Source organism: Symphalangus syndactylus, chromosome 8 (assembly GCF_028878055.3).
Source record: "Symphalangus syndactylus isolate Jambi chromosome 8, NHGRI_mSymSyn1-v2.1_pri, whole genome shotgun sequence".
Classification (NCBI taxonomy): domain Eukaryota; kingdom Metazoa; phylum Chordata; class Mammalia; order Primates; family Hylobatidae; genus Symphalangus; species Symphalangus syndactylus.
Genome location: NC_072430.2, coordinates 62,261,415 through 62,285,230, shown reverse-complemented (window position 1 = coordinate 62,285,230; position 23,816 = coordinate 62,261,415). Strand labels below are relative to the sequence as shown.

Below are 23,816 nucleotides of genomic sequence, written 5' to 3'. Positions count from 1 at the left end.
AGCGAGGCTAGGGATAGGAAAAGAGCTTAGTCTCCTCTAGGGCCCGTTCTCCGCAGCCCGGTTTCCCCCACCCGAGTGACACCAGCAGGATAAGGCAGAAGGTCTGTCAGACAATAAGTCGGAAAACGAACACGCATCTCCTTGGTGGGCGCAGGCAGCCAGAGTGGGGACTCACCCGGGTGACCGAGCCTCCGCGACTGAGGCTCCACAACAGCAGCTTCCCGCGCTTCGGCTCGCTCACCACACTGCGCCTGCGCCGACCCGCCCACGCCCAGCGCAGGTCCCGACAGAGGTCGCCGGGTGGTGGCGTCAGCGGCGGCGCCCTCCGCGTGGAAATTAGCCGGTTGCCCGGGCAAGTGAGGGAGGAAGGGAGGGAGCTGAACACGGAAGTGGTGGCGGCGCCCAGGGAACCGGCGGAGGCGATGACCGTGAGGGCTGGGATGGGACCGGAACGCCGAAGCGGGATTGGGGGTGGCAGAAAAGCATCTGCTTTGTAAGACCTACACGAGGTGCAGGAGTGGTTGGGCCTCCCCTCTCCACTTAAGCAAGCGCCCAGACTGATGGCGATGGTGATGGCAGCAGTTACTCGGACAACCCCAGTTAAGCTGCGCTCTGGGAGGTGAGTGGGGGAAGGGTGGCCGCTGCCTGGCCTCGCAGGCCGGGGTCTCGTTCCTGCCCTCCAGGCTCTCCTCCCATGAAACAATATCCGGATCCCTAAAAGGATCCGGTCTCTTCTTGGGGCCCAGTTAGCAGACAGATCTTTGAGCATCTTCTCTAGAAAAGAAGGCGAGATCTTTTAGAGCCTCTAATCTTGGCATCCTTCGTGCCCTCACCTTGTCGCTTCTGTAGAGATAAAGGAGGAATGACTTAATTTCTGTTCCGGTTGGTTCTCTTGGTACCTGAAGGTATGGAGTATACATTAATGCTTATTCGTTGCGACTCTATATATCCGTTATGAAGAAAGTAACTTGTGTTCTCTATTCAGATCCCACCTAAAGTTTACTGAAGTGAATATTTAGAACCTAAAGAAGAGTTATAACTTAGTAGTCTTGAGTACTCACATTTGATCCATGCAATATCTGCTCAATTCTTGGCCACTAAGTTTAAGTTTATGCTTTTCTTGTATCTTCACATTCTCCATATTGGTACACCAGCCTCTGATGAAAACCTTCAGAATGATACCCTTTCATTTGTACTTATCTTTGAGAATTTTTCTGCGTTTTTGTGCTACCTTCCAGTATCAATCACATTTATTTTATTACCTGAGACGTTTTTCTGTTGAAGAGGTTTCCCTATTGTTTTTTTTCAATCTAGTTCCATTGTGAAAAGTTGCAAGCACATAGGCAAACCGTCGTGTTCTTACCGTGTGTGGCATTGTGTGAGGCGTTGTTTTTAGTACTAGAGCTCCAGATAGCCTTGCTAGACGCTGAGGTTTGTATATGAATGAAGAGGAAGAATGATTGGCTTAAAAACAACTTGGGATTTGTGGAAAAATAACCCACTGTTTATCTCCCGAAAGAGCAGTGGTACCAGAGATGATGCTTTCTGAGTGACCTAATTTTTTTGGGAGATCATTTGTTCTTTGGATAGACTGGCTTATAAATTTTTTCGTTCAAGTAACTTAATATCATTGGCTAGAGTACATAGAGTTCAAGATGAACTCTCATAATATTCGTCTCTATGTTGAATAAAGCGTGGTGAGATTTCTGGTTAGTACTATTCAGAGCTCAGCATAAGAAGAATCTGCAAATTGGAACAAGTTATAGCCACAAAATGCCTTCACTATAATATCTGTAATACCCATGAGACTATGATTGGTGTCCACACATCTGTCTTTTTCTCTTATCAATCAAGCCATTTGATTCATAGGTTAAAGAACAATTTTCTTTGCAGATTTCGCATGTATGGTAAAAGCTTGAGCCTCCGAGTTCAACAGTCCTGGGTTTTAATTCTAACTGACACATTGTGTGACCTTGAATATGTTCCTTTACTGAAAATTGAATTCCTCATCTCTAAAATGGAGATGACACCTACCTCCGTCGCATTGTTAGAGTATATAGGAGATACTCATGGATGTATAAAAGTAATTGTTACTAATATCTCATGTTATTAAAGGGGTACTTTGGGTGGGTATTTAGTGTTTTTTGTTTAAATAATTATCCAGTAAATTTTTCAAATATTAAAAAATGTACTCTTGTTTTTGCTAGTATCATGTTTTCACAATTCCATTTGTTTCAGTCAAATGGCTACAAATTGTAATACCTTCAGTGAGTTTATGGTCTTGCTGAGGGAAATAGACATTCAAACAATATGGTCAAGATGATAGTGCAGTAATGAAAGATGTGTAACTTAAATATTAGCAAAATTGTCTAGTTAGTTAAAATAACATAGTTTTTTAAAAAGAAATCCGTGTAGCTGTGTCACTGATATGAGTATCAAAAATTTAACAAATGTAGTTATTTATCATTAACAGTGCTTATCTCATAGGTGTGGGTGGCTAAATGAACTGACTGAAAATGATGCCAAAGTCACAGATTCAATTGCAGTGATGGTTAGTTAGCTTTGCTGTGTTGTAAAAACTCATACCACCCTTAGACTCACAAATATTTTTGCTCCCAAGGGCAATTGGGTGAGAAAACATGGGTACCTTGGCATTCTACCGATGATGGTATTACCTATATAAAATCATGTGATCTTACAGGGTTTATCTAAAAGGATATATCAGTATTGGCTTATGGAAGGAGTTTAAAAAATTATTTTCTAGTAAAATATGTACTTGGTGTAAAAATGATTAATCTTGTGAAAGGTAAGGCTAGAAGAGTGTTAACAATAGCCAAGGAGACCAAAGGATTGAAAAAAGAAACATAGAAGGCACTTTAGAAATGTGAAGATTTTTATATTTCCAAATGCGTGCTGAAACTTACTAGCCTATTTAATTTTGGGGTAAATAGTACTTGTCTGTATGTATACTTAATATGGTATAAAAGGCAATACAGTAAAAGTCCTCCTCCTACTCATACTCCCAGCCACCCAGTTCCTCTGGCTAAAGACAGCCAGTATTTGATTCTTGTATTACATTAACACTAGATCCTTACTACAGCAAGATGAGATAATCAGTGTTATATAGATAGAAAAACTAAGAAAAGTTGTGATTTATCTAGTCTTTATCTAAGAAAAGTTGTGATTTATCTAGTCTTTATCTAAGAAAAGTTGTGATTTATCTAGTCTTTATCTAAGAAAAGTTGTGATTTATCTAGTCTTTATCTAGTCATACACTTGCGAAATGTCAGAGCTAGAAATAGAACCCAGGTCTTTCACCTAGTCCAAGGTAGTCTACTGCACTGATTCTCCAAATCATAGCTGTTACCACAAAACTTAGAATTTAGTAAAACGTAAAGTCTAGAGTCACCTTTTACTAATTTGTATGTAAAACTTGTTACCCAACCTTAAATGTAAGCATCTGTATTTGTTATAAAGCAGTGAAGAAAATATAGTACAATCTTATAAAATCTTTGCCTGTTTCTATTTAAATCTATTTACTAAGTTAGCTTCTAAAAAACGACAGTTTTTTTGTTTTAAAGAATTTAAAACTTTTTTAAAATAATATATTTAACATCAGGAATAATATAAAGTGCTTTGTGATATTTCAGAAATAGAAGAGCCTCCTTGATTTCAGATTTCTGAGGCACGTTTTTGTGCAGATTTTCTAGCCTTACATGTAGCCTTTGTTTCCCCTCTCCTTTTTCTTAAAAAAAAAGTGTTCTTTAAAAAAAGTTCCCACCTGTCATTTTTAGAAATGTACTTCTAATATGAAAAGTTCTGAGTAATACTAGGAAGCAGTTAATATTTGTTTTCATTAAGTTCAGTGTATGTTGTTTTCATACCTTTTACTCCTGGCAGTAAAAACATGAGGTAGCTGGCATTATCCAGATTTTACAGTGGGAGAACTTAAGCTAAATTAGATTTTTTTAAACCAGGTAACATACCTAGTGAGTGGCAAAGTCTGAATTGTAGCCCACATTTGACAGTTCAGCAGCTCATGCTATTTCATCTTCACCATGTTTATTTTCAAATATGGTATAGTGAAAAACAGTGTAGGTTGTTAATTTTTTACAGATCTTTAAAACTTTAAAATTTTCTCTTTATGCTTAATTGGTCTCACAAGAAAAAAGAATTCAAGGAAATAAGCCAAAATGTCAAAATTGCTTGCTTTTAGATAATGGAATTATAGCTTTTTTTCCCCTCCTTTTTAAACTTTTCTGAATGGTCCATGTATTATACAATGAGCATATATTGTTTTTATCATAACAAATTACAGATTGGAAGAAAAAATAAATCTGTTCAATCTAATTTATTCCATAAAATGGTTCAGTATTATATCTTAAATATTCTGTTTCTTAAATTCTGTTAATCTTCCTTCTGCTTTTAGACGTTCAGGTACTGCCAGTTCGTAGTTTCTGCTTTCTTCACTCTAGATTAGCCTCTTCGGTGATGGGTTCCTAGACCTCTCTCCTTATCTTTAGCTAATGAGCTTAGGGAATGTACACTGATGTTAACAGATTAGCCCATTAATGTTTCCTCAAACTTTCTTCCACAAAAGGATTTGTGGCAAAGTAAAGACAGGAAGCTATGGCTTATGCAGATTTCTTTACTGAAGGATCTCCTGGGAACGTTTGCTAACTATGCACTGTAATCTTTGAGAGAAGAAGCATTTCACAAACTTACTTGACAAGAGAACCTTTTTTTCTCGAGAATATGTGTTAACATCTTTCAGAACTAGTGTCCACGAGAGTACAGAGTGGGGAAAAGTGACATAAGCAAACTATAATTAGGAAAGCGTGGAAAAAGTGGGGAGAAAGGGAAAGGAGGGTGTAGTGCTACCAAATCAATGATTCTTTTTTAGAAAATTGCCATTAAGTCCCATGAGCCCTGGCTCAGTAGCATGAAAAAAGGAGATACTTTAAAATGTTTACTGGAAAATGAACCTGTATTGCTTCTGTAATGAGAAAAACATTTGTTTTTTAGGTCAGATATTTTCCCATACAAACAAACCCGTTTTCAGATTTTTTTCTTAACATTCCAAGGAGTTCATCTGTTGTCTGCTCTCCAATGACTTCTGTTTGTGGAGCCTAAGTGTTTCTACAGAATCCAACTCAAATATCACAGACTATGATCAGAATGCTTTCAAGGAGTTTTTGGGCACATGGTGGCAGGTAAACTTTGGAATCATGAATTTGGTAGGGAAAGTCTCCAGGCTTAATTACTACCAGAATAATAATATATTTGTGAATTATTAATGTAGTATACTGAATTATTCTTTATAGGATCAAGTTTATTTCTATTTAGTATTTACATTAATTGCGGTCTTAGATGTATGTCAGCATTGTAGACATAAGTAGTTTAATGAATAATTAACGTATACAATAATGCTGTTATCCTACATCATAGAGGATACTAATTAATTTCCAGATAAATGAAGCTTATCCTTTTAATTATTGGATTTGAATTGTTTTCTGTAGAAATTTTGAATTAAAATCACTTTCTCAGCCTTAGTCAGTATTACTAAATGTTATTTAAATATTTTGTAATGAAAATTGACATAATGGGCACTCATTCTGTTATTGTTGTCATTGTAATTTGTGGTAGAACCTGGGACCAAATAGTGGCAGAATCTGGGTACTTGTTTTCTTGAGAAGGCTTTTATGTAAACTTGCTTTTTAAACATTTGCTTTTTGCTCATCAAGAAATATGACTTAAAAAAAAAAAGATGTCATTCTGTACTCCCTAGGGCAATGTAACATAGCTGCCTTCATAAAAAATTAATTATTGAATCAAGAGCCAAAGCAGCCTTCTCCCGAGTGATTCTTTCACCTTTTTAAAAAGCTTCTTTGCAGCTACAGTCAAAGATCTTTGATTTGTCACCGTCTTTCAAACTATCATCTTTGATTTCTGTGTCACATAAAATTGTTGGTAAAGCCACCTTATCATTTCTTCTTCTACCTCATTTATACAAAGTTTGTTTTCGTTTTTTTTTTTTTTTTTGAGACGGAGTCTCGCCCAGGCTAGAGTGCAGTGGCACGATCTCGGCTCACTGCAAGCTCCGCCTTCTGGATTCGTGCCATTCTCTTGCCTCAGCCTCCTGAGTAGCTGGGACTGCAGGCGCCCGCCACCACGCCCGGCTAATTTTTTGTATTTTTAGTAGAGACGGGGTTTCACCGTGTTAGCCAGGATGGTCTCAATCTCTTGACCTCGTGATCCACCCACCTTGGCCTCCCAAAGTGCTGGGATTACAGGCGTGAGCCACCGCGCCCGGCCCTATACAAAGTTTTTATAAAATTTTAAGAATTAATGATAGGCTATCTGGAACAACTTGTTCGGATTCAGAACCCTACACTTTTTTTTACATTCAGATTTTACATGTATGGACAAGATACGAAAGCACAATTTCAAAAAACTCATCTTTAGTCTTCATAACAATAAAAATAATTTTTCTCTCACTAAAATTAATAGTTATTTTTATTGAAAGCAATATGATTTTTTTTTATATTTTAGAATTTTGGTTCAAAGAAGCTTCTGGAAGAGATTAGGAAATTCTCTTTATATGTGTTTAAGTATAAAGACATGAAAGTTTGATATCTTCTCATTTTTTTGTAACAGAATCAAATAATGGTGAAAGAAATTCTAAATATCTTTTTTCTAATAAGATCCCTCCATAGCACACAGTTATTTTTTAAGCAGTTACTTTCTCAGTAATTAAGATGTTACCTATGCCGAAAAGTGAATGATTAAATGTATGTGTTTTTAAAAAATATATCTATCTGCTAAGTAGCTTCTGAGAGCCACTTGTTATTTCAGTAATGGTTATGAAATTTAGAACACTTGTTATTTTGTAAAAGAAAAATGCACAACTCCTCTTACAAGTTCAACAACTTATGTAAGTACTTTGCCTTAAGATAATTAGCAGACTTTGCATGTTATAAAACTTCTATGGTCATGTCTCATTACAAAGTATTTTAAAGATTCTCTTATTTAAAATAATACAATCCACGAAATATTCTAGTAAGATATAAACAATAAAGCCGGGCACGGTGGCTCGTGCCTGTAATTCCAGCACTTTGGAAGGCCGAGGCGGGTGGATCATTTGAGGTCGAGGAGTTCGACACCAGCCTGGCCAACATGGTGAAACCCTGTCTCTACTAAAAATACAAAAATTAGCCAGGCATGGTGGCACATGTCAGTAATCCCAGCTACTGGGGAGGCTGAGGCAGGAGAATCACTTGAACCTGGGAGGCAGAGGTTGCGGTGAGCCGAGATCGCACCACTGCACTCCAGCCTGGGTGATAGTGAGACCCTGTCTCAAAAACAAACAAAAAGATATAAACAGTACACTGAAAGTTAATAAAGAAATGGAGAGGGCTGGCTGCCATAACTTTTCAGCTTTTTGGAACTCCCATTCTTCTCTTAGGAACAGCACAGACAAATGACCATCTGACAGTGCATGATGGTAACATTATCAACCATATTTATACTAATATTAGTTTTTGTATGTTTTCAACAAATATAAATAGAAAAATTTTCTTCTAACTTTGAAGACTAAAATATCTGATGACATTCTGGATCATATATTGATGGGGCAAAAAATAACATTTTATAAAAGTAGGACTTCTTGAGCATGAACTTAACAGTTCTCTAGCAAAAGAATAGCTAAGCAAAATTTATATAAAGCTCTAATTCTGAGATAGATACAAAACAGTAACTAATCAGAAAGTTTTCAGGCCGGTCGCGGTGACTCAGGCCTGTAATCTCAGCACTTTGGGAGGCTGAGGCAGGTGGATCACAAGGTCAGGAGTTCAAGACCAGCCTGGCCAAGATGGCGAAACCCCATCTCTACTAAAAAAAATTACAAAAATTAGCCAGGCACGGTGGCAGTTGCCTGTAATCCCAGCTACTCGGGAGGCTGAGGCAGGAGAATTGCTTGCACCTGAGCAGCAGAGGTTGCGCCACTGCACTCCAGCCTGGGCGACAGAGTGAGACTTCATCTCAAAAAAAAAAAAAAAAAAGTTTTCATTGCATTAACTCTTTTTTTTTTTTTTTTTCCCCTTGAGATGGAGTCTCGCTCTGTCGCCCAGGCTGGAGTGCAATGGCACAATCTTGGCTCACTGCAATTGCCGCCTCCCAGGTTCAAGCCATTCTCCTGCCTCAGCCTCCCAAGTAGCTGGGACTACAGGTGCACGCCACCACACCCAGCTAATTTTTGTGTTTTTAGTAGAGACGGGATTTTGCCATGTTGGCCAGGCTGGTCTCGAACACCTGACCTCAGATGATCCACCCACCTCGGCCTCCCAAAGTACTGGATTACAGACGTGAGCCACCGTGCCCGGCCTGCATTAGCTCTTTAAGTATAGGTGAACATGTGGAAAACTCAACTACAGCAGTGATATTTTTCACTTTATTTTATGGACAGCTACAGCATTAGCACACGTAAAAACAGTTAACCTAAAATCCAAACACACTTGATTGACTGGTACCTGTAACATACAAGTTGGGAGCCTTGCAAAAGAAAACCTGTTTTGTTAGCATGTAAACTTGTTCTTTGGGGGAAGACATCAAATTGTTCTGTAACTTCATGGTCTATTGAGTTTCACCTGTATCTGACATATGGATCCTTTTTCACTTTGAAACATTAGTTTTCCTCCTGAAAATTATATTTGCTCATGAAAATCTCTTTACCTTGTAGTAACACTGCACTAGAGACAGAGGTATTCTGTGATTTCTTCATTATGAAGAAAACTGTAAAGCCAGTAAGACTGGCTTAGGTTCTTTAACAAAACAACATATGTGATCTTTGTTTCTTTTTAAAACAAAAAGAAAAAAATGAACATATATGTTAACATATATTGAGTACTTAATACATTTAGGACCTGAGCTGAATACATGCATTATTTTATCCCCAACAGCCCAGTGAAATAGATAGCATTAGTACCTCCATTTTACTTGTGAATGCACTGATGTTTCAAGGTTATATGGCTAGCACAAAACAGAAACTGGACTCAAACCATGTTTCTTTTTTTTTCCTTCCAGAAATATTTTAATAAAAATTGGCCATTTCCAAGAAACACCCACTGCATGCCCATCAAAAAGAGAACCATAACAAAATAGAAAATTTACCATATGGCTATGATTTAAAGAAAAAAAAAATGCGGACACGAGCACATTAGCAAAATATTAAAGTCACATTCCTTCTTATGGACTCAAACCATGTTTCTAATGCCTGCCGCCACTATGCTGTGGGAATGCATCCTTGCCATCCATATACATATATAGAGATAGTGAGAATGTTAAAGTGGTTACTGCTGGGTGGTGGGATAATGGATATATTTACTTTTTCCTTGTAACTTTATGCCTAGTTTGGGTTTTCCATTGTGAGCATGAATTTTCCTTCTCAGAAAGACTTAGTATCTCCTCTTTATCTCTAGGCTCCTAAAATTAGAATAATGTACTTTGATGTTGAATGGGCTCTTTCAATATGGAGGTTCCTGTCCTTTAGTCCTGGGACATTTTCTAACCCTTTTTTTTTTTTGAGACAGTCTCGTTCTTGTCCCCGAGGGTGGAATGCAATGGTGTGATCTTGGCTCACTGCAACCTCTGCCTCCGGGGTTCAAGTGATTCTCCTGCCTCAGCCCCCCGAGTAGCTGGGATTACAGGCGCCTGTCCCCACACCCAGGTAATTTTTGTATTTTTAGTAGAGACGGGGTTTTATCATGTTGGCCAGGCTGGTCTAGAACTCCTGACCTCAGGTGATCCACCTGCCTTGGCCTCCCAAAGTGCTGGGATTACAGGCTTGAGCTACCACACCCGGCCATTCCTGGGAAATTTTCTAATATAGTTTCTTTAATAATTTCTCCCGTCCATTTTGTTGTTGTTTTCTGTGAAATGCCTATATTAATCTCTAATTTTCTTGTCTTTTCTATCTAGTTAACCATTTTTTCCTATTTGCTATATTAGTTCCTAAGCATACCCACGAACTTTTCTATTGAATATTTTATTTCAGGCCAGGTGCAGTGGCTCACGCCTGAAATCCAAGCACTTTGGGAGCCAAGGTGGGCAGATCACTTGAGCCCAGGAGTTTGAGACCAGCCTAGATAATATGGCAGAACCCCATCTCTACAAAAAAATACAAAAATTAGCCAGGCATGGTGGCATGCACCTGTAGTCCCAGTTACTTGGGAGGCTGAGGCGGAAGGATCACTTGAGCCCTGGGAGACAGAGGTTGCGGTGAGCTGAGATCATGCCACTGTATTCCAGCCTGGGTGACAGAGTGAGACTCTGTCTCAATTAAAAAAAAAAATTATTTTAGCAATCTTTTTTTTTTTGAGACGGAGTCTTACTCTGTCTCCCAGGCTACAGTGCAGTGGCATGATCTTGGCTCACCACAGCCTCCACCACCCAGGTTCAAGCGATTCTCCTGCCTCAGCCTCCCGAGTAGCTGGGACTACAGGTGCCTACCACTGTGCCCAGCTAATTTTTGTAGTTTTAGTAGAGACGGGGTTTCACCATCTTGGCCAGGCTGGTCTTGAACTCCTGACCTCATGAGCCACCTTCCTCCCAAAGTCCTGGGATTACAGGCATGAGCCACTGTGCCTGGCCTAACAATCATGTTTTTAATTTCCAAAACAATTCTTATTCTAGTTGTCCCCACCTCTTTTTTTTTTATTTTTTAATTTGTTTTTTTAGAAGGAGTTTCGCTCTTGTCACCAGGCTGGAGTGCAGGGGTGCAATCTCGGCTCACTGCAACCTCTGCCTCCCAGATTCAAGCGATTCTCCTGCCTCAGCCTCCCAAGTAGCTGGGATTACAGGTGCCTGCCACCACACCCAGCTAATTTTTGTATTTTTAGTAGATACAGGGTTTCACCGTGTTGGCCAAGCTGTTCTCGAACTCCTGATCTCAGGTGATCCTCCCACCTCAGCCTCCCAAAGTGCTGGGATTACAGGCATGAGCCACTGTGCCTGGCCCCCACCTCCTTTTTATACCATCTTACTTATTCATAGTTGTAATATCTTTTCTTGAATTGAAATAAGTCAATTTTAGTTTCTACTCTTTCCATAGTTATTGCTTTCTCCAAATTCTGTATATTTTGTTATTTCATATATGTTAGAAGCTTTCCTCAAAAGTCTTACATTAGTCTGTTCTCACGCTATTAAAGACATACCCAGGACTGGGTAATTTATAAAGGAAAGAGATATAATTGACTCACAGTTCCACATGGCTGGGGAGGCCTCATAATCATGGCAGAAGGTGAATGAGGAGCAAAGTCACATCTTACATGGTGGCAAGCAAGAGACTTTGTGCAGGGGAACTCCCATTTATAAAACCATCAGATCTCGAGAGACTTATTACCATGAGAACAGTATGGGGGAAACTGCCCTCATGATTCAATTATCTCCACCTGGCTGTGCCCTTGACCCGTAGGGATTATTGCAATTCAAAGTGAAATTTGGGTGGGACACAGGCAAACCATATCAAGTCTGATAACCCAGGAATGTTCTTTCATACTTTAGAGTGTACAGCTATGCTGCCTGGAAGCTGTGTGTGAGTAGCCACGGCCTGTGGATGTGTGTGCTTCACTGTATGCTTGGGTGGTCTTCTAGCTTTTTATTGGAGGATTCCCAGCTATCAGCTTTGATAGGTCTTTTCTCTTTGGCCATTCTCTTTCTCCAGGAAAGTATCTGCCACTCTTCTGTTACGGAGGTATAAATCTATCTGCTGGAGTTCTGGGAGCTGGATGGCAGAAGAGAACAAGGAACTTTTACTTTGTTTCTGGTTTTTAGGCCCAATCTTCCCCTCTACCCTCTGCTGTGTCTGGTATTTAAAGTCCTGAGCCCACCTAGTTCAGTTTCTTCAAATAATAAATGTCCCATCTCCTCTAAATGTGGATAAGAAACTGAGAAATCTACCCGCTGTTAGGCAGAATTTCAACTTATCTCCCCATGTTCCACCCTGTTCTCCACCAACACTTTCTGTAGCACCCAGTGCCTGTGGGTCCTGAATTTTACCTGTTCTGTTGGCTTGCGTCTTATCTGTTACCTCTGTGCCTGATGTCTGTCACCTGCATCTCTGCTGCTGAGTCAGTTCATTCATTTTCTGTACTTCTATTTTATGACTCAGGTTATAGATATCTGTTCATTTCATTGAAGAAGAGGTTTATGATTTTATTTCTCATATTTTCTTGTTTGGACTGACTTCTGAGAGAAGGATGGGGCAAAAAGATTTTTACTCAGCCATTTTCTGACTGGAGTAATTTTTGTTTTATAATGAGAAAAAACCAAAAAGCTGATTTCATCTTGAGGGGAAATTAAGTTACACTACTCATTGAGAAATTTAGGGCCGGGCTCAGTGGCTCATGCCTGTAATCCCAGCACTTTCACTTGAGCCCAGGAGTTCAAGACCAGGCTGGGCAACCTAGGGAGACTCTGTCTCTACAAAAAAAATTTAAAAATTAGTCTGGCATGGTGGCACGTGCCTGTATTCTCTGCTACTCCAGAGGCTGAGGCAGGAGAGTCACTTGAGCCTGGGAGGTCGAGGCTGCAACAAGCCATGATCCCACCACTGCACTCCAGCCTGGGCGATAGAGACCCTGTCTTAAAAAAATAAAATAAATTTAGTAGAAGTGGGAACAGTTATGACTAAGAAAGCATTATAATAATCACTGAAACATTTTATAAGCAGACTTAGTTGTTTTTGAAGGTAGCAAGAAGTTTGAAAGAGAAATTGAAGTAGGGCCTTGGTAAAGGTGAGAATGTCATCAAGAACACAGGTAGACGCCAGGCGCAGTGGCTTATGCCTGTAATCCCACCACTTTAGGAGGCTGAGGTGGGCGGACCACGAGGTCAGGAGATCGAGACCATCCTGGCTAACACGGTGAAACCTCGTCCCTACTAAAAATACAAAAAAAAAAAATTAGCCGGGCGTGGTGGTGGGCACCTGTAGTCCCAGCCATTCTGGAGGCTGAGGCAGGAGAATGACGTGAACCCAGGAGGTCGAGCTTGCAGTAAGCAAGATCGTGCCACTGCACTCCAGCCCAGGCAACAGAGCAAGACTCCGTCTCAAAAAAGAAAAAGAAAAAAAGAACACAGGTAGAGAGCTTTGCTCTCATATGGAAGTGAAGGAAGAAATGCCACAATTTAGTAGCAAGGAGACGAGACTAGAGGTCACACTCAGAAGTGAAGTTCATTTAGTAAATAAAAGTACCAAGCACTTCAAACCTTATTAATAAATGACTCTTCATATTCTTCAGTCCATCTTGTTGCTTCTAATTTTTGTTCAATGGAATTTAGTCAATGAACAGCCAAAGCAGGCAGTTGAATACAATTTTGGCTGTGCTAAGTGATGAAGTTTCTTTCAAAATTAGATAAGAAATACTTTTCCCTAAAGATCTTAAATGGTTATATATCATTGAGCACACTAAATCAAAATACAGTTGTCTCTGCGTATCCAAGGGAGATTGGTTCTAGGACCTCTGCAGATACCAAAGTCCATTGATGCTCAAATCCCTTAAAATAAAATGGAGTAATATTAGCATATAACCTACACATGCCCTCCCAAACACTTTTCATCATTTCTAGATGACTTATATAATACTACAATGTAAATGCTATATAGAGAGTTATTATAGGCTGGGCGCGGTGGCTCACGCCTGTAATCCCAGCACTTTGGAAGGTCGAGGCGGGCAGATCACAAGGTCAGGAGATCGAGACTATCCTGGCTAACACGGTGAAACCCCATCTCTTCTAAAAATACAAAAAATTAGCCAGGTGTGGGGGCGGGCGCCTGTAGTCCCAGCTACTCGGGAAGCTGAGGCAGGAGAATGGCATGTACCCAGGAGACAGAGCTTGCAGTGAGTCGAGATCACGCCACTGCACTCCAGCCTGGGTGACAGAGCGAGAAAAAAAAAAAAAGTTATTATACTGTATTGCTTTTAATTTATTGGGGATTTTTTCCTCGAATATTTTCGATCTACAATTTGTTGAATCTGAGGATGGAGAACCCATGGATATGGAGAGCTGACCATAATAACCATAATCACCAGATGGTTTTTTTTTTTTTTTTTTGGAACTGGGGTCTCACTCTGTCACTCAGACTGGAGTGCAGTGACACGATCACGGCTCACTGCAACCTCTGCTTCCCAGGCTCATGCGATCTTCCCACTTCAGGCTCCTGTGTAGCTGAGACCACAGGCGTGCGCCACCACACCCAGCTAATTTTTTGTATTTTTGTTTGAGACAGGGTTTTGCCATGTTCCCCAGGCTGGTCCCAAACTCAGCGCAGGTGATCCACCCACCTTGGCCTCCCAAAGTGCAGAGATTACAGGCATGAGCCACTGCACCTGGCCTTAGAAATGGAGTTCCTTATATGGCAAGTCTTTACTATTAGTTCATACTTTTAAACACTTGCCAGTCATATTTTCTAATATAGATTCTTGTTTCAAATCCCACTACTTTGAAAATGGATTCAAGGGTCTGTAGACATTTACTTGACTGTTGGGATTTTTAAATTTTGCTGTGACATAATCAGACAATCATATCAGACTGTTGAGTATGACTCATTTTTTTGTTGCAAAATTTATTTTTCATTTGTAAAATATTTGAGATTATAGGACCCCTTCCCCAAGTTCCTGGCCTAAATCTTTTTTTGTTGTTGTTTTCTCTAAGACAGAGTTTTGCTCTGTCACCCAGGCTGGAGTGCAGAGGTGCGATCTCAGCCCACTGCAACCTCTGCCTCCCGGGTTCAAGCAGTTCTCCTCAGCCTCCTGAGTAGCTGGGATTACAGGCACCCACCCATCACTGTGCCTGGCTAATTTTTGTATTTTTAATAGAGACAGGGTGTCACCATGTTGGCCGGGCTGGTCTCGAACTCCTGACCTCAGGATCCACCTGCCTCAGTCTCCCAAAGAGCTGGGATTACAGGTGTGAGCCACCGTGCCCAGCCAACCCTAAATCTACTTTTTTTTTTTTTTTTTTTTTTTTGAGATGAAGTCTCGCTCTGTCCCCCAGGCTGGAGTGCTGTGGCACGATCTTGGTTCACCACAACCTCCTCCTCCTGGGTTCAAGTGATTCTCCTGCCTCAGCCTCCCGAGTAGCTGGGATTACAGGCGTGCACCACTGCACCTGGCTAATTTTTTGTATTTTTAGTAGAGACGGGGTTTCACTGTGTTGGCCAGGCTGGTCATGAACTCCTGACCTCAGGTAATCTGCCCGCCTCGGCCTCCCAAAGTGCTAGTATTACAGGCGTGAGCCACCGCGCCTGGCAACCCTAAATCTCATTCCACATAAGAATACTTAAGTAAATTCCATTTACAAACAATCACTATCATTAGTCTTCATGAAACTCGGTATTCTACATTGCAAATTCTAGTATGTTTTACCAACTTCAGAGGAAAGGCAGTAGAAAGAGGAAAGGCCTTCAGAGGAAAGGCCTTGTAGAAATTTATCTGCTCGTTTTCAAATGATCAAAATACAAAGCAGTATGTGTTTAAAATGGCAAATTTTTATTCAATTTTGTATTTTCTAAAAATTGCCTAGACTAATGGTAAAGTTGACCAATTATTGAAGTGAGTTTAAAACACTGTGTTGGGAATGCTTACTGGGCATTTTTGCTGTTCAATGGTGATTGTTTATTTAATAAATTCTTACAGCTTTACAACTTAAAATTGTTCATATTTTAATCAGTAGGGAAGGAAATAGGGAGAAGAAGGTGAAGGAACTATGTAGGGTAGTAGTTCTCAAATACCAGCTCATAGATTTGTGTCTGTCTCCTACAAATAATTCACTGGTCTGCTGTGAAATAAGAAAACTATGGTAAGGAGAGATGAGCATAAGATATACTTCAAGACTAGAAACTATTCACATTTGAGCATTTATTATGGTTGATAGAGGAGGCTTGGCGTTTTCTAATCCACACTGAAAATTAGCTTTGAGAAAGGAACTCACTCTTCACTCTATGGCACTATTAAGTTATCATGTATATTATATAATATGTAGCATTTTATTTAAGTGGGAACAAAGTGTCTTGGGACTCCCTTCCAACATCTCTTTTTCATGTACTAACTGTGCTTTTCCCTCTGTGTCTAATAGAAGCTTAATATGTAAACTAGACAAGGTAGATGACAAATGGTTAATGACTTTTTTTTGTTTTCTTTAGATACATCCAGAAAGTGCCCAGAAGAAACTTCCTGCTGGAAAAATTGAAAAAGCAGTATTTATAACATTAGAATTTGTGGATAATTTGTTAACATGGCAGAAAATAATGAAAATATTAGTAAAAACGTAGATGTAAGGCCCAAAACTAGTCGGAGCAGAAGTGCCGACAGAAAAGACGGTTATGTGTGGAGTGGAAAGAAGTTATCTTGGTCAAAAAAGAGTGAGAGTTATTCAGATGCTGAAACAGTGAATGGTATAGAGAAAACTGAAGTGTCTTTAAGGCACCAAGAAAGGAAGCACAGCTGTTCATCCATTGAGTTGGACTTAGATCATTCCTGTGGGCATCGATTTTTAGGCCGATCTCTTAAACAGAAACTGCAAGATGCCGTGGGGCAATGTTTTCCAATAAAGAATTGTAGTAGTCGGCACTCTTCAGGGCTTCCATCTAAAAGGAAAATTCATATCAGTGAACTCATGTTAGATAAGTGTCCTTTCCCACCTCGATCAGATTTAGCCTTTAGATGGCATTTTATTAAACGACACACTGCTCCTATAAATTCCAAATCAGATGAATGGGTAAGCACAGACTTGTCTCAGACTGAATTGAGGGATGGTCAGCTAAAACGAAGAAATATGGAAGAAAATATAAACTGTTTCTCACATACCAATGTTCAGCCCTGTGTCATAACCACCGACAGTGTTTTGTGTAGAGAAGGTCCTATGACTGGCTCTGTGATGAACCTGGTTTCAAATAACAGTATAGAAGATAGTGATATGGATTCCGATGATGAAATTCTAACACTTTGCACAAGTTCCAGAAAAAGAAACAAACCCAAATGGGAATTGGATGATGAAATCCTGCAGTTGGAAACACCTCCTAAATACCACACGCAGATTGATTATGTCCACTGTCTTGTACCAGATCTCCTTCAGATCAATAACAACCCATGTTACTGGGGAGTGATGGATAAATATGCAGCCGAAGCACTACTGGAAGGAAAACCAGAGGGTACCTTTTTACTTCGAGACTCAGCACAGGAAGACTATTTATTCTCTGTTAGTTTTAGACGCTATAGTCGTTCTCTTCATGCTAGAATTGAACAGTGGAATCACAACTTTAGCTTTGATGCACATGACCCCTGTGTCTTCCATTCTCCTGACATTACTGGGCTCCTAGAACATTATAAGGACCCAAGCGCCTGTATGTTCTTTGAACCACTTCTGTCCACTCCCTTAATTCGGACTTTCCCTTTTTCCCTGCAGCATATATGCAGAACAGTTATTTGTAACTGTACAACTTACGATGGCATCGATGCCCTTCCAATTCCTTCTTCTATGAAATTATATCTGAAGGAATATCATTATAAATCAAAAGTTAGAGTACTCAGGATTGATGCACCAGAACAGCAATGCTAGTAACAGGATAGGAACATGGGAATGATAATATATATTTTTTCTTTTAATATTTTATTTTTCTTATTATGCCACTTTGAATTTTTTACGAAGGCAGTGGTGTCCAAAATAAATCTCTGCCCTAAATTTTACTTATAAATCCATTTTTTTAATGATACACAAATTGTTTAAGGTTATACACTAGAGCTTAAATAGATATTTTTAACCAGGTGTTTGGTTTTTGTTTTTACTGTGTAGGTTGTATACTTACATTTTTTCTTTCCTTAATTTATACGTGATCCAGGCACATTTGAAATTTGGTAGGCATTGCAAACACATTTGAATAATGTGTATTTCATACTTTTCTTTAAAAGTAATCTTATGTCCTTTCCTACATGTAAAATATTTTGTTAATTTATGCCATTAGTAGTATTATATATAAAATATAGTTCTCCGTCCCCCTTTTCATTGAGTTTGACATTCTTCAGTAAAGCTGAATGTTGTAATTCACCATTCATCTAATGTTACTGACTTTTGTAACTTACTAATGGGGATGTTAAAGGTAACAAAACCAAGTCAAACTTGATGTATTTTTATTTTAAATATTAACTCTAAAGCAGGATTACTAAATTTGATTCATCTGGTCAATGAGAATCAAATGGAAACATATCATTCTGGAGGTGCACTTACTCTTCTACAATGTGGCTGGATCATTTGTCATTCCTGAATAGGTCTTTCTCTCAACCTGCAAGAGCTAAACCATCTTCAAAACATAAATCTTGTTCCTTTCTCATTGGAAGCTTTGAAAATAATGATGACACTATTAATAGCTAGTAGTTACTAAAGTGCTAAAGTAATTGTGGGGTTTTTCTGTATTAGCTTATGAACTGTTGCTTCTACTTAGCCCTTTTATAGAAACTCTGAGCTGTTACTTTGGGGAAATTCCACGATGTATAAGCAGCCACAAATTTCCACTGGTAACCAAAGAGTACCTAAGTAGTTTTTCATTATTTTAAGTTGAATTTGAAGAAAGATTCAAGAAATAAACATGGAGCTCAGTATTCAGGAAGCTTAATATTGTTTTTGATCCACAAGATCCAAATAATTATCCCTATCTTCAGAATTAACTTAGTCTTTCATGTGGCTTCAAAAAAAAGAAAGCCTTTTGACAGCTACATGACTTACACCATACAGAACAGTACTGGACAAAAGGAGCGATATTTTAAATTTACTGTCCCAGAAACAGGGCAACGTTTTTAGAAACATCTTTAGCCCAAGGTAACTAGTAAAAATAAATGGAGTGGTATCCTATCTTCTTTTTTTTAAAGAATCAATGAATAATAAATGTAGATAGACAATTTTTCTTCTGGTGAACTGTCTAACCCTTTGTACACATTGACATTTTTAATATCATAACTGATTTCTTGATGCTAGTTTAGCTATATTAGGAAACTGCTTCTACCTGGATTGAAAGAAATTTGACTCATAAACTTCCAAGTTAGAACAAATATTTCTTCATTATTGTTGCTTTTATGTGAGTAGCATTTCCCTATCTTGCAGTTCTGTTAACGTGAAAATGGCATTTTTCCATAATAGCTTTAAAATAATTTTTTAGTAATTATGACAAAATTAAATAAGGAAAATCTCTATTACCGTTATCTTTTAGCATTTTTTTTTCCTCAGTGATCTCAAGATTGTCTTAGTCTCAATGAGATGTAGCTACAAAAATGGCACCTCTTAGCAGTGATGAGGCTCAGGATATCATAACACCAATGTCAGGATAAATATCTCTTCTAAAGACGATGTTTACCTTTTACAAGGTTAGAAAAGTCTCATACTACCTCATCTTTATTGTGGCGCTTTTGTAGATCACTGAGAAGCTTATCTTATTAACCAATATACCACTTCCTAAATATCCATCTTTGGTGAAAGAAAATAGTGTGGTAAGAGTACCCATGATTATAGTTTTTTATCAGAATTTGATAAGATTTTCTGTTTCTGTGAAACAATTATTTTAAATATTTTTCTTTTAAAAATAACTTTTTATCAGTACAGAAAAACCTAAGGGATGACTAGCTTACAAATATTCTGTTAAGGGGTAGTTTTATAAAGAAAAATGATATATAATTATGTTGTCTTTTATAGTGTTAAAATTAGTATTTATATGAATGTCAAGATCTAAGTACCTTTTCATATAATTCAAACTGATTGCTTGTGATATGTTTTCTCTGGCATTTTTATTTTTTCAACTTCAAAGTATTAACAGCTGTTAACACTTAAAAATTTAGTACTACCACATATGTAGCCTTGAAGTAGATGATCTAATAAATGAGAGGAGGGAGGAGATTCATTGACTCTGAAATGATTTTTTTTTTTCCTTTGGTATTTGCTACAGTGAAAAGAAGTTTGGAAAGTAGATATATAAAGACTTGGGAAGGGAATTGTTTAAGGGAAAAGAAAAGAGTAATAATTTTTTAAAAAAACATTAAGGAATTGGAATTCAGAAAGGTTACCCCCTTCCTCTGTGTCTTTGTAAGGATACATTTGGAAGAACATACAGTATTCAGAAACTAACCTATATAAAATGTAAATAATATATTGATTGCACTATATAAATGAGTAAATTTTGAGAGGAACAATGTGGGAATGTATAAATTTGTCTAAAATTTTGTAACTGTTGAACAAAGGGAAGATTTGACAAGTGTAAATTCCAGAGTTGAGAAAGCATTTAGCATGGTGAAAATGTGGGGAGCTTATTGAGGAGAGAGGATGGAGCTAAGAGAAATAAGATCAAATATTAAAATTAGGAATTTAGGCATTACCTCAGGGAAAAGCCTTGACAGTGAAAAGAAACTACTTAATCGCTAATAGCTAGTCTGGACCAGACACTTAACTGCGCTTTGGGAATCATCCTGGGCTAATCAGGAAATAAACTTGACTTTTCTATTTTTCTCTGAAGCTTTACAGGACATACTCCCACTCCCATTTTTTTCTAAGCCTACAGCATCTTGATTCATAGTATAATTCCTGAAGTATGCTGAATGGACTTTTTAAGGTTCCTTTAGCATTTTTGTATAGAGTTATATGTGATCTTTCTATAACCATGCCATTCACTTAAATAATTCATGAAGGGAATGGTTTAATTTAAAGGAAGACCTAATAGGAAGAAGATTAAAGGAAGCTTTTAGTCAGCCTGTGGCTAGATTTATTGATTTGGTGATCAAACCTGTGCTCTTTCCTGAATTTCAGCTAATGGCCAACTGTGGTCAAAGAATGGCTTTCAGTTAAAGTTTTGACTTCTTATTATAAATAATATAAAGAATGTCTCAGTAATTAGAAATCCCTTAATAAGTAGAACAAATGTGGCAAGTAGGACTCCTATCAGTATACAAATTCCATTTCTTTTTAGAAGAAAAACTCATAAGCCATTATCATTTATTCATGAGCCAAAGCCATTAAGAAGATAAATCCAGTTATCAGCTTCCTGTCTCTGAAGTTTGGATCATTTTATAGATCCACGCAATAGAGAGCTTCCTTCCTATGAAACAAAAACCTTGAGATCTCTTTTTTTTTTTGAGACAGAGTCTCGCTGTTGTCAGCCCAGGCTAGAGTGCAATGGCGCAATCTCGGTTCACTGCAACCTCTGCCTTCCAGGTTCCAGCAATTCTCCTACCTCAGCTCCCAAGTAGCTGAGATGACAGGCGTGTGCCACCACGCCCAGCTAATTTTTGTATTTTTAGTAGAGACGGGGTTTCACTATGTTGGCCAGGCTGGTCTCGAACTCCTGACCTCAGGTGACCACCTGCCTCGGCCTCCCAAAGTGCTGGGATTACAGGTGTGAGCCACTGTGCCCGGCCAAGATCTAATTCTTATACTTACTTTTCATTAAAATATTTATTGTCACTTTTAGCTATTGTCAGAATCCAATAAACAGCTTACGCATTCATTTTGGTAAAGCAAATTTCACAGGAAAGTAGACAAAATTATAAGAGATTCCTGGAGACAACACGAGGAAAACAATGTTTAAAAGCAAAATAGCCTGTGTAATGTTAGGTAATGTAATGCCCAAGTGAACAGAAGATTTTTAGTCAAGCAAACTACTGTTTCTACTTTGGGGGAAAAAAAGTCAGTTTTACATTTGTAATTTAAGGAAAGAACAGAAAGCACAAAGGTTTTTCTTTTCTTTATTAATGGCCTACTAGAAATGAGCAGTGCAAGAGTCTACCTGTACTATTCTAATACAGTAAGATATTGGACACAAAATGGAGGTAACTTTTTAAAATAGATTGGCTTGGAAGTTGAAATGTAGATTAATGGATATAACCCAATAGAAAGGGATTTTCAAATAAAGCCAAAGTCTATTTTTTTATTTACTTTCTAATTTTGAACAGATGACTCAGTCCTAAATCTTTGCCTTTATTTCCTATAAAATGTAGGTGATATTTGTAACTCGACTTCCTGGAAGTTAATTCTTCAGCAAGAGGTGACCCTGGGAGCATACTTTAAAATAATTGCTGTACAGCCATTGAGTACTAATGTGATGATAGGTTTTCAAAATATCTTTGTAGTGGATGCTGCATAATTACATTCACTTCTCTTAGACTGTAAAAGACTTTCTTGACTTGTTTTAACAGTAGAGATAACAGTACAATTTGAATTTATGGTTTAGGCTCTGCAATTAGAGGAACAATTGCAGTTTCCTCCTACCCTTCATATGGTCTGTGTAAAACTGATGTTTGCCTAACTTACTTTAAAAGTTGATTACGTTTTCAGAAAATAAAGATAATCACTTTTGCCATGGTTATAATCAAATATAAGCTTTCAGACTGGAGAGCCATGGTGTAAAACTCAAGGAGGTTTATTTAAATTATGCTGACTTTGCTAGAATTGAATAAATTCTGTATAAGCCAAGTATGAGTTCACATGTACTCGAATATACAGTTTTCACAAAGCTATTACTCTCGTCAGTCAGGCTTGTATGATCTATTCCTTACCACGAAAGAAGTAGACGATTGCCACTTTTATTTCTAATCCTTAAGTTGAATGTTTCTTCTTGGATGTAAGTTCAAATAAATTGATCTGGATAAATTTTCATTTCTACTTAATTAAAACTTCCTATGTAAAATCCAAAGGCTTTGTGTTTTATTTTAAAAACATATGTCTTTACTTCACACATTCAACTTAGAATCTGAAAAAGAGAAATCCATATTCTTACATATTTTCTAATTTATAATACACTCCTTTTAGTTTTTTTGTGTTTGGGTCTTCCAGAAGCAGATGCCAAGATGTGATTAGAGGTGCAAGAGATTTATTTGGAGTGAAACACCTAGAAAGATAAAGGAGAAGGGAGCAGAAGGTGGGGAATTCTTCATACCACACTGAAAGTCTGACACCAAGAAGGAAGGATTGGGTAGGGGGGCTTCGGACTTCAGTGCATCTTCAGACTGCTAGATGAGGACTTGGGTCCCAAGCAAAGGTTGCCTGTAGACAAGCCCACAGGGACAGGAATGGCCTAGATCTAGACCCTATGTGCTCAGCTACTGGCTGATGGCAGGCAACGAAAAGTTGGAGGCCATCCATTACTGGTACACAGCGCCAGGACTAGGGTAAGGTGAGGCACTTGGGGACAAATATTTGACTATAAGACTAAGGAAGACAATGTTTTGGTGCAATATTGTAATATCTGAATTGATGCAAAAAAGCCTATGATGAGCAAGATACCAAATTTCAAATCAAACCTGACCAGATTACTGATTTCTTGTTGCTTCTGGTTTCAGCATGGCTCAAGGCACTGCTGATTCACTGTCACCAGTGAGGACAGGCTAGGTCCACACCAGTCGTGTAATTTTCCATAGGCCTGTGTGCCCTTACCCAAAAATAAGACTCTCGGCTTAGGTATTTGAAGTTCCTCTGTTGCCCCTTTTTCAGTGTGAGAATTGTGTGTGCTGTGGAAAACATCCAGTGATGTCTTCCTTTAAACAAGTTCATAGTTAAATGGCCACCCACTGACTAATGCCTTACACAAAGCAAGATGTAAGTGTACCACATACTTTTAGGATATTTTTTATATGTTAAAAAATGTATATTGGCCAGGCACAGTGGCTCACGCCTGTAATCCCAGCACTTTGGGAGGCCGAGGCGGGCGGATCACAAGGTCAAGAGATCGAGACCATCCTGGCCAACATGGTGAAACCGCTTCTCTAAATACAAAAATTAGCTGGGCAACG

The 23,816-nt window shown here is 38.5% G+C and overlaps 2 protein-coding genes across 4 annotated transcripts in view; one reads left to right on the top strand and one right to left on the bottom strand.

Moving 5' to 3' along the window:
• WDHD1 (WD repeat and HMG-box DNA binding protein 1) overlaps nucleotides 1-288 on the bottom strand; it is an 89,765-nt gene extending 89,477 nt beyond the window's left edge. Inside the window, exon 1 of one of the 2 annotated variants that reach the window (XM_055289308.2) lies at nucleotides 176-288. The gene's annotated coding sequence lies outside the window, so the exon portion shown is untranslated. The remainder of the gene's footprint in view (nucleotides 1-175) is intronic. The other variant, XM_055289309.2, reaches the window with a different exon arrangement.
• On the top strand, nucleotides 248-22,720 carry SOCS4 (suppressor of cytokine signaling 4). Of its 2 annotated transcripts, XM_063645570.1 has the most exons (3): nucleotides 248-619; nucleotides 9,588-9,724; nucleotides 16,199-22,720. In XM_063645570.1, the coding sequence occupies exon 3, from the start codon at nucleotides 16,291-16,293 to the stop codon at nucleotides 17,611-17,613; it is 1,323 nt and encodes a 440-aa protein (XP_063501640.1). In that variant the 5' UTR covers nucleotides 248-619; nucleotides 9,588-9,724; nucleotides 16,199-16,290; the 3' UTR covers nucleotides 17,614-22,720. The 2 variants fall into 2 exon arrangements, with proteins under 2 accessions (XP_063501640.1, XP_055145282.1); XM_055289307.2 differs by lacking the exon at nucleotides 9,588-9,724 and having other exon boundaries at nucleotides 268-619.
• Nucleotides 22,721-23,816: the final 1,096 nt, after the last annotated feature.

Coding starts and splice junctions, on each gene's coding strand:
- SOCS4 (XM_063645570.1), top strand. CDS start 16,291: ATGGCAGAAAATAATGAAAATATTAGTAAAAACGTAGATGTAAGGCCC.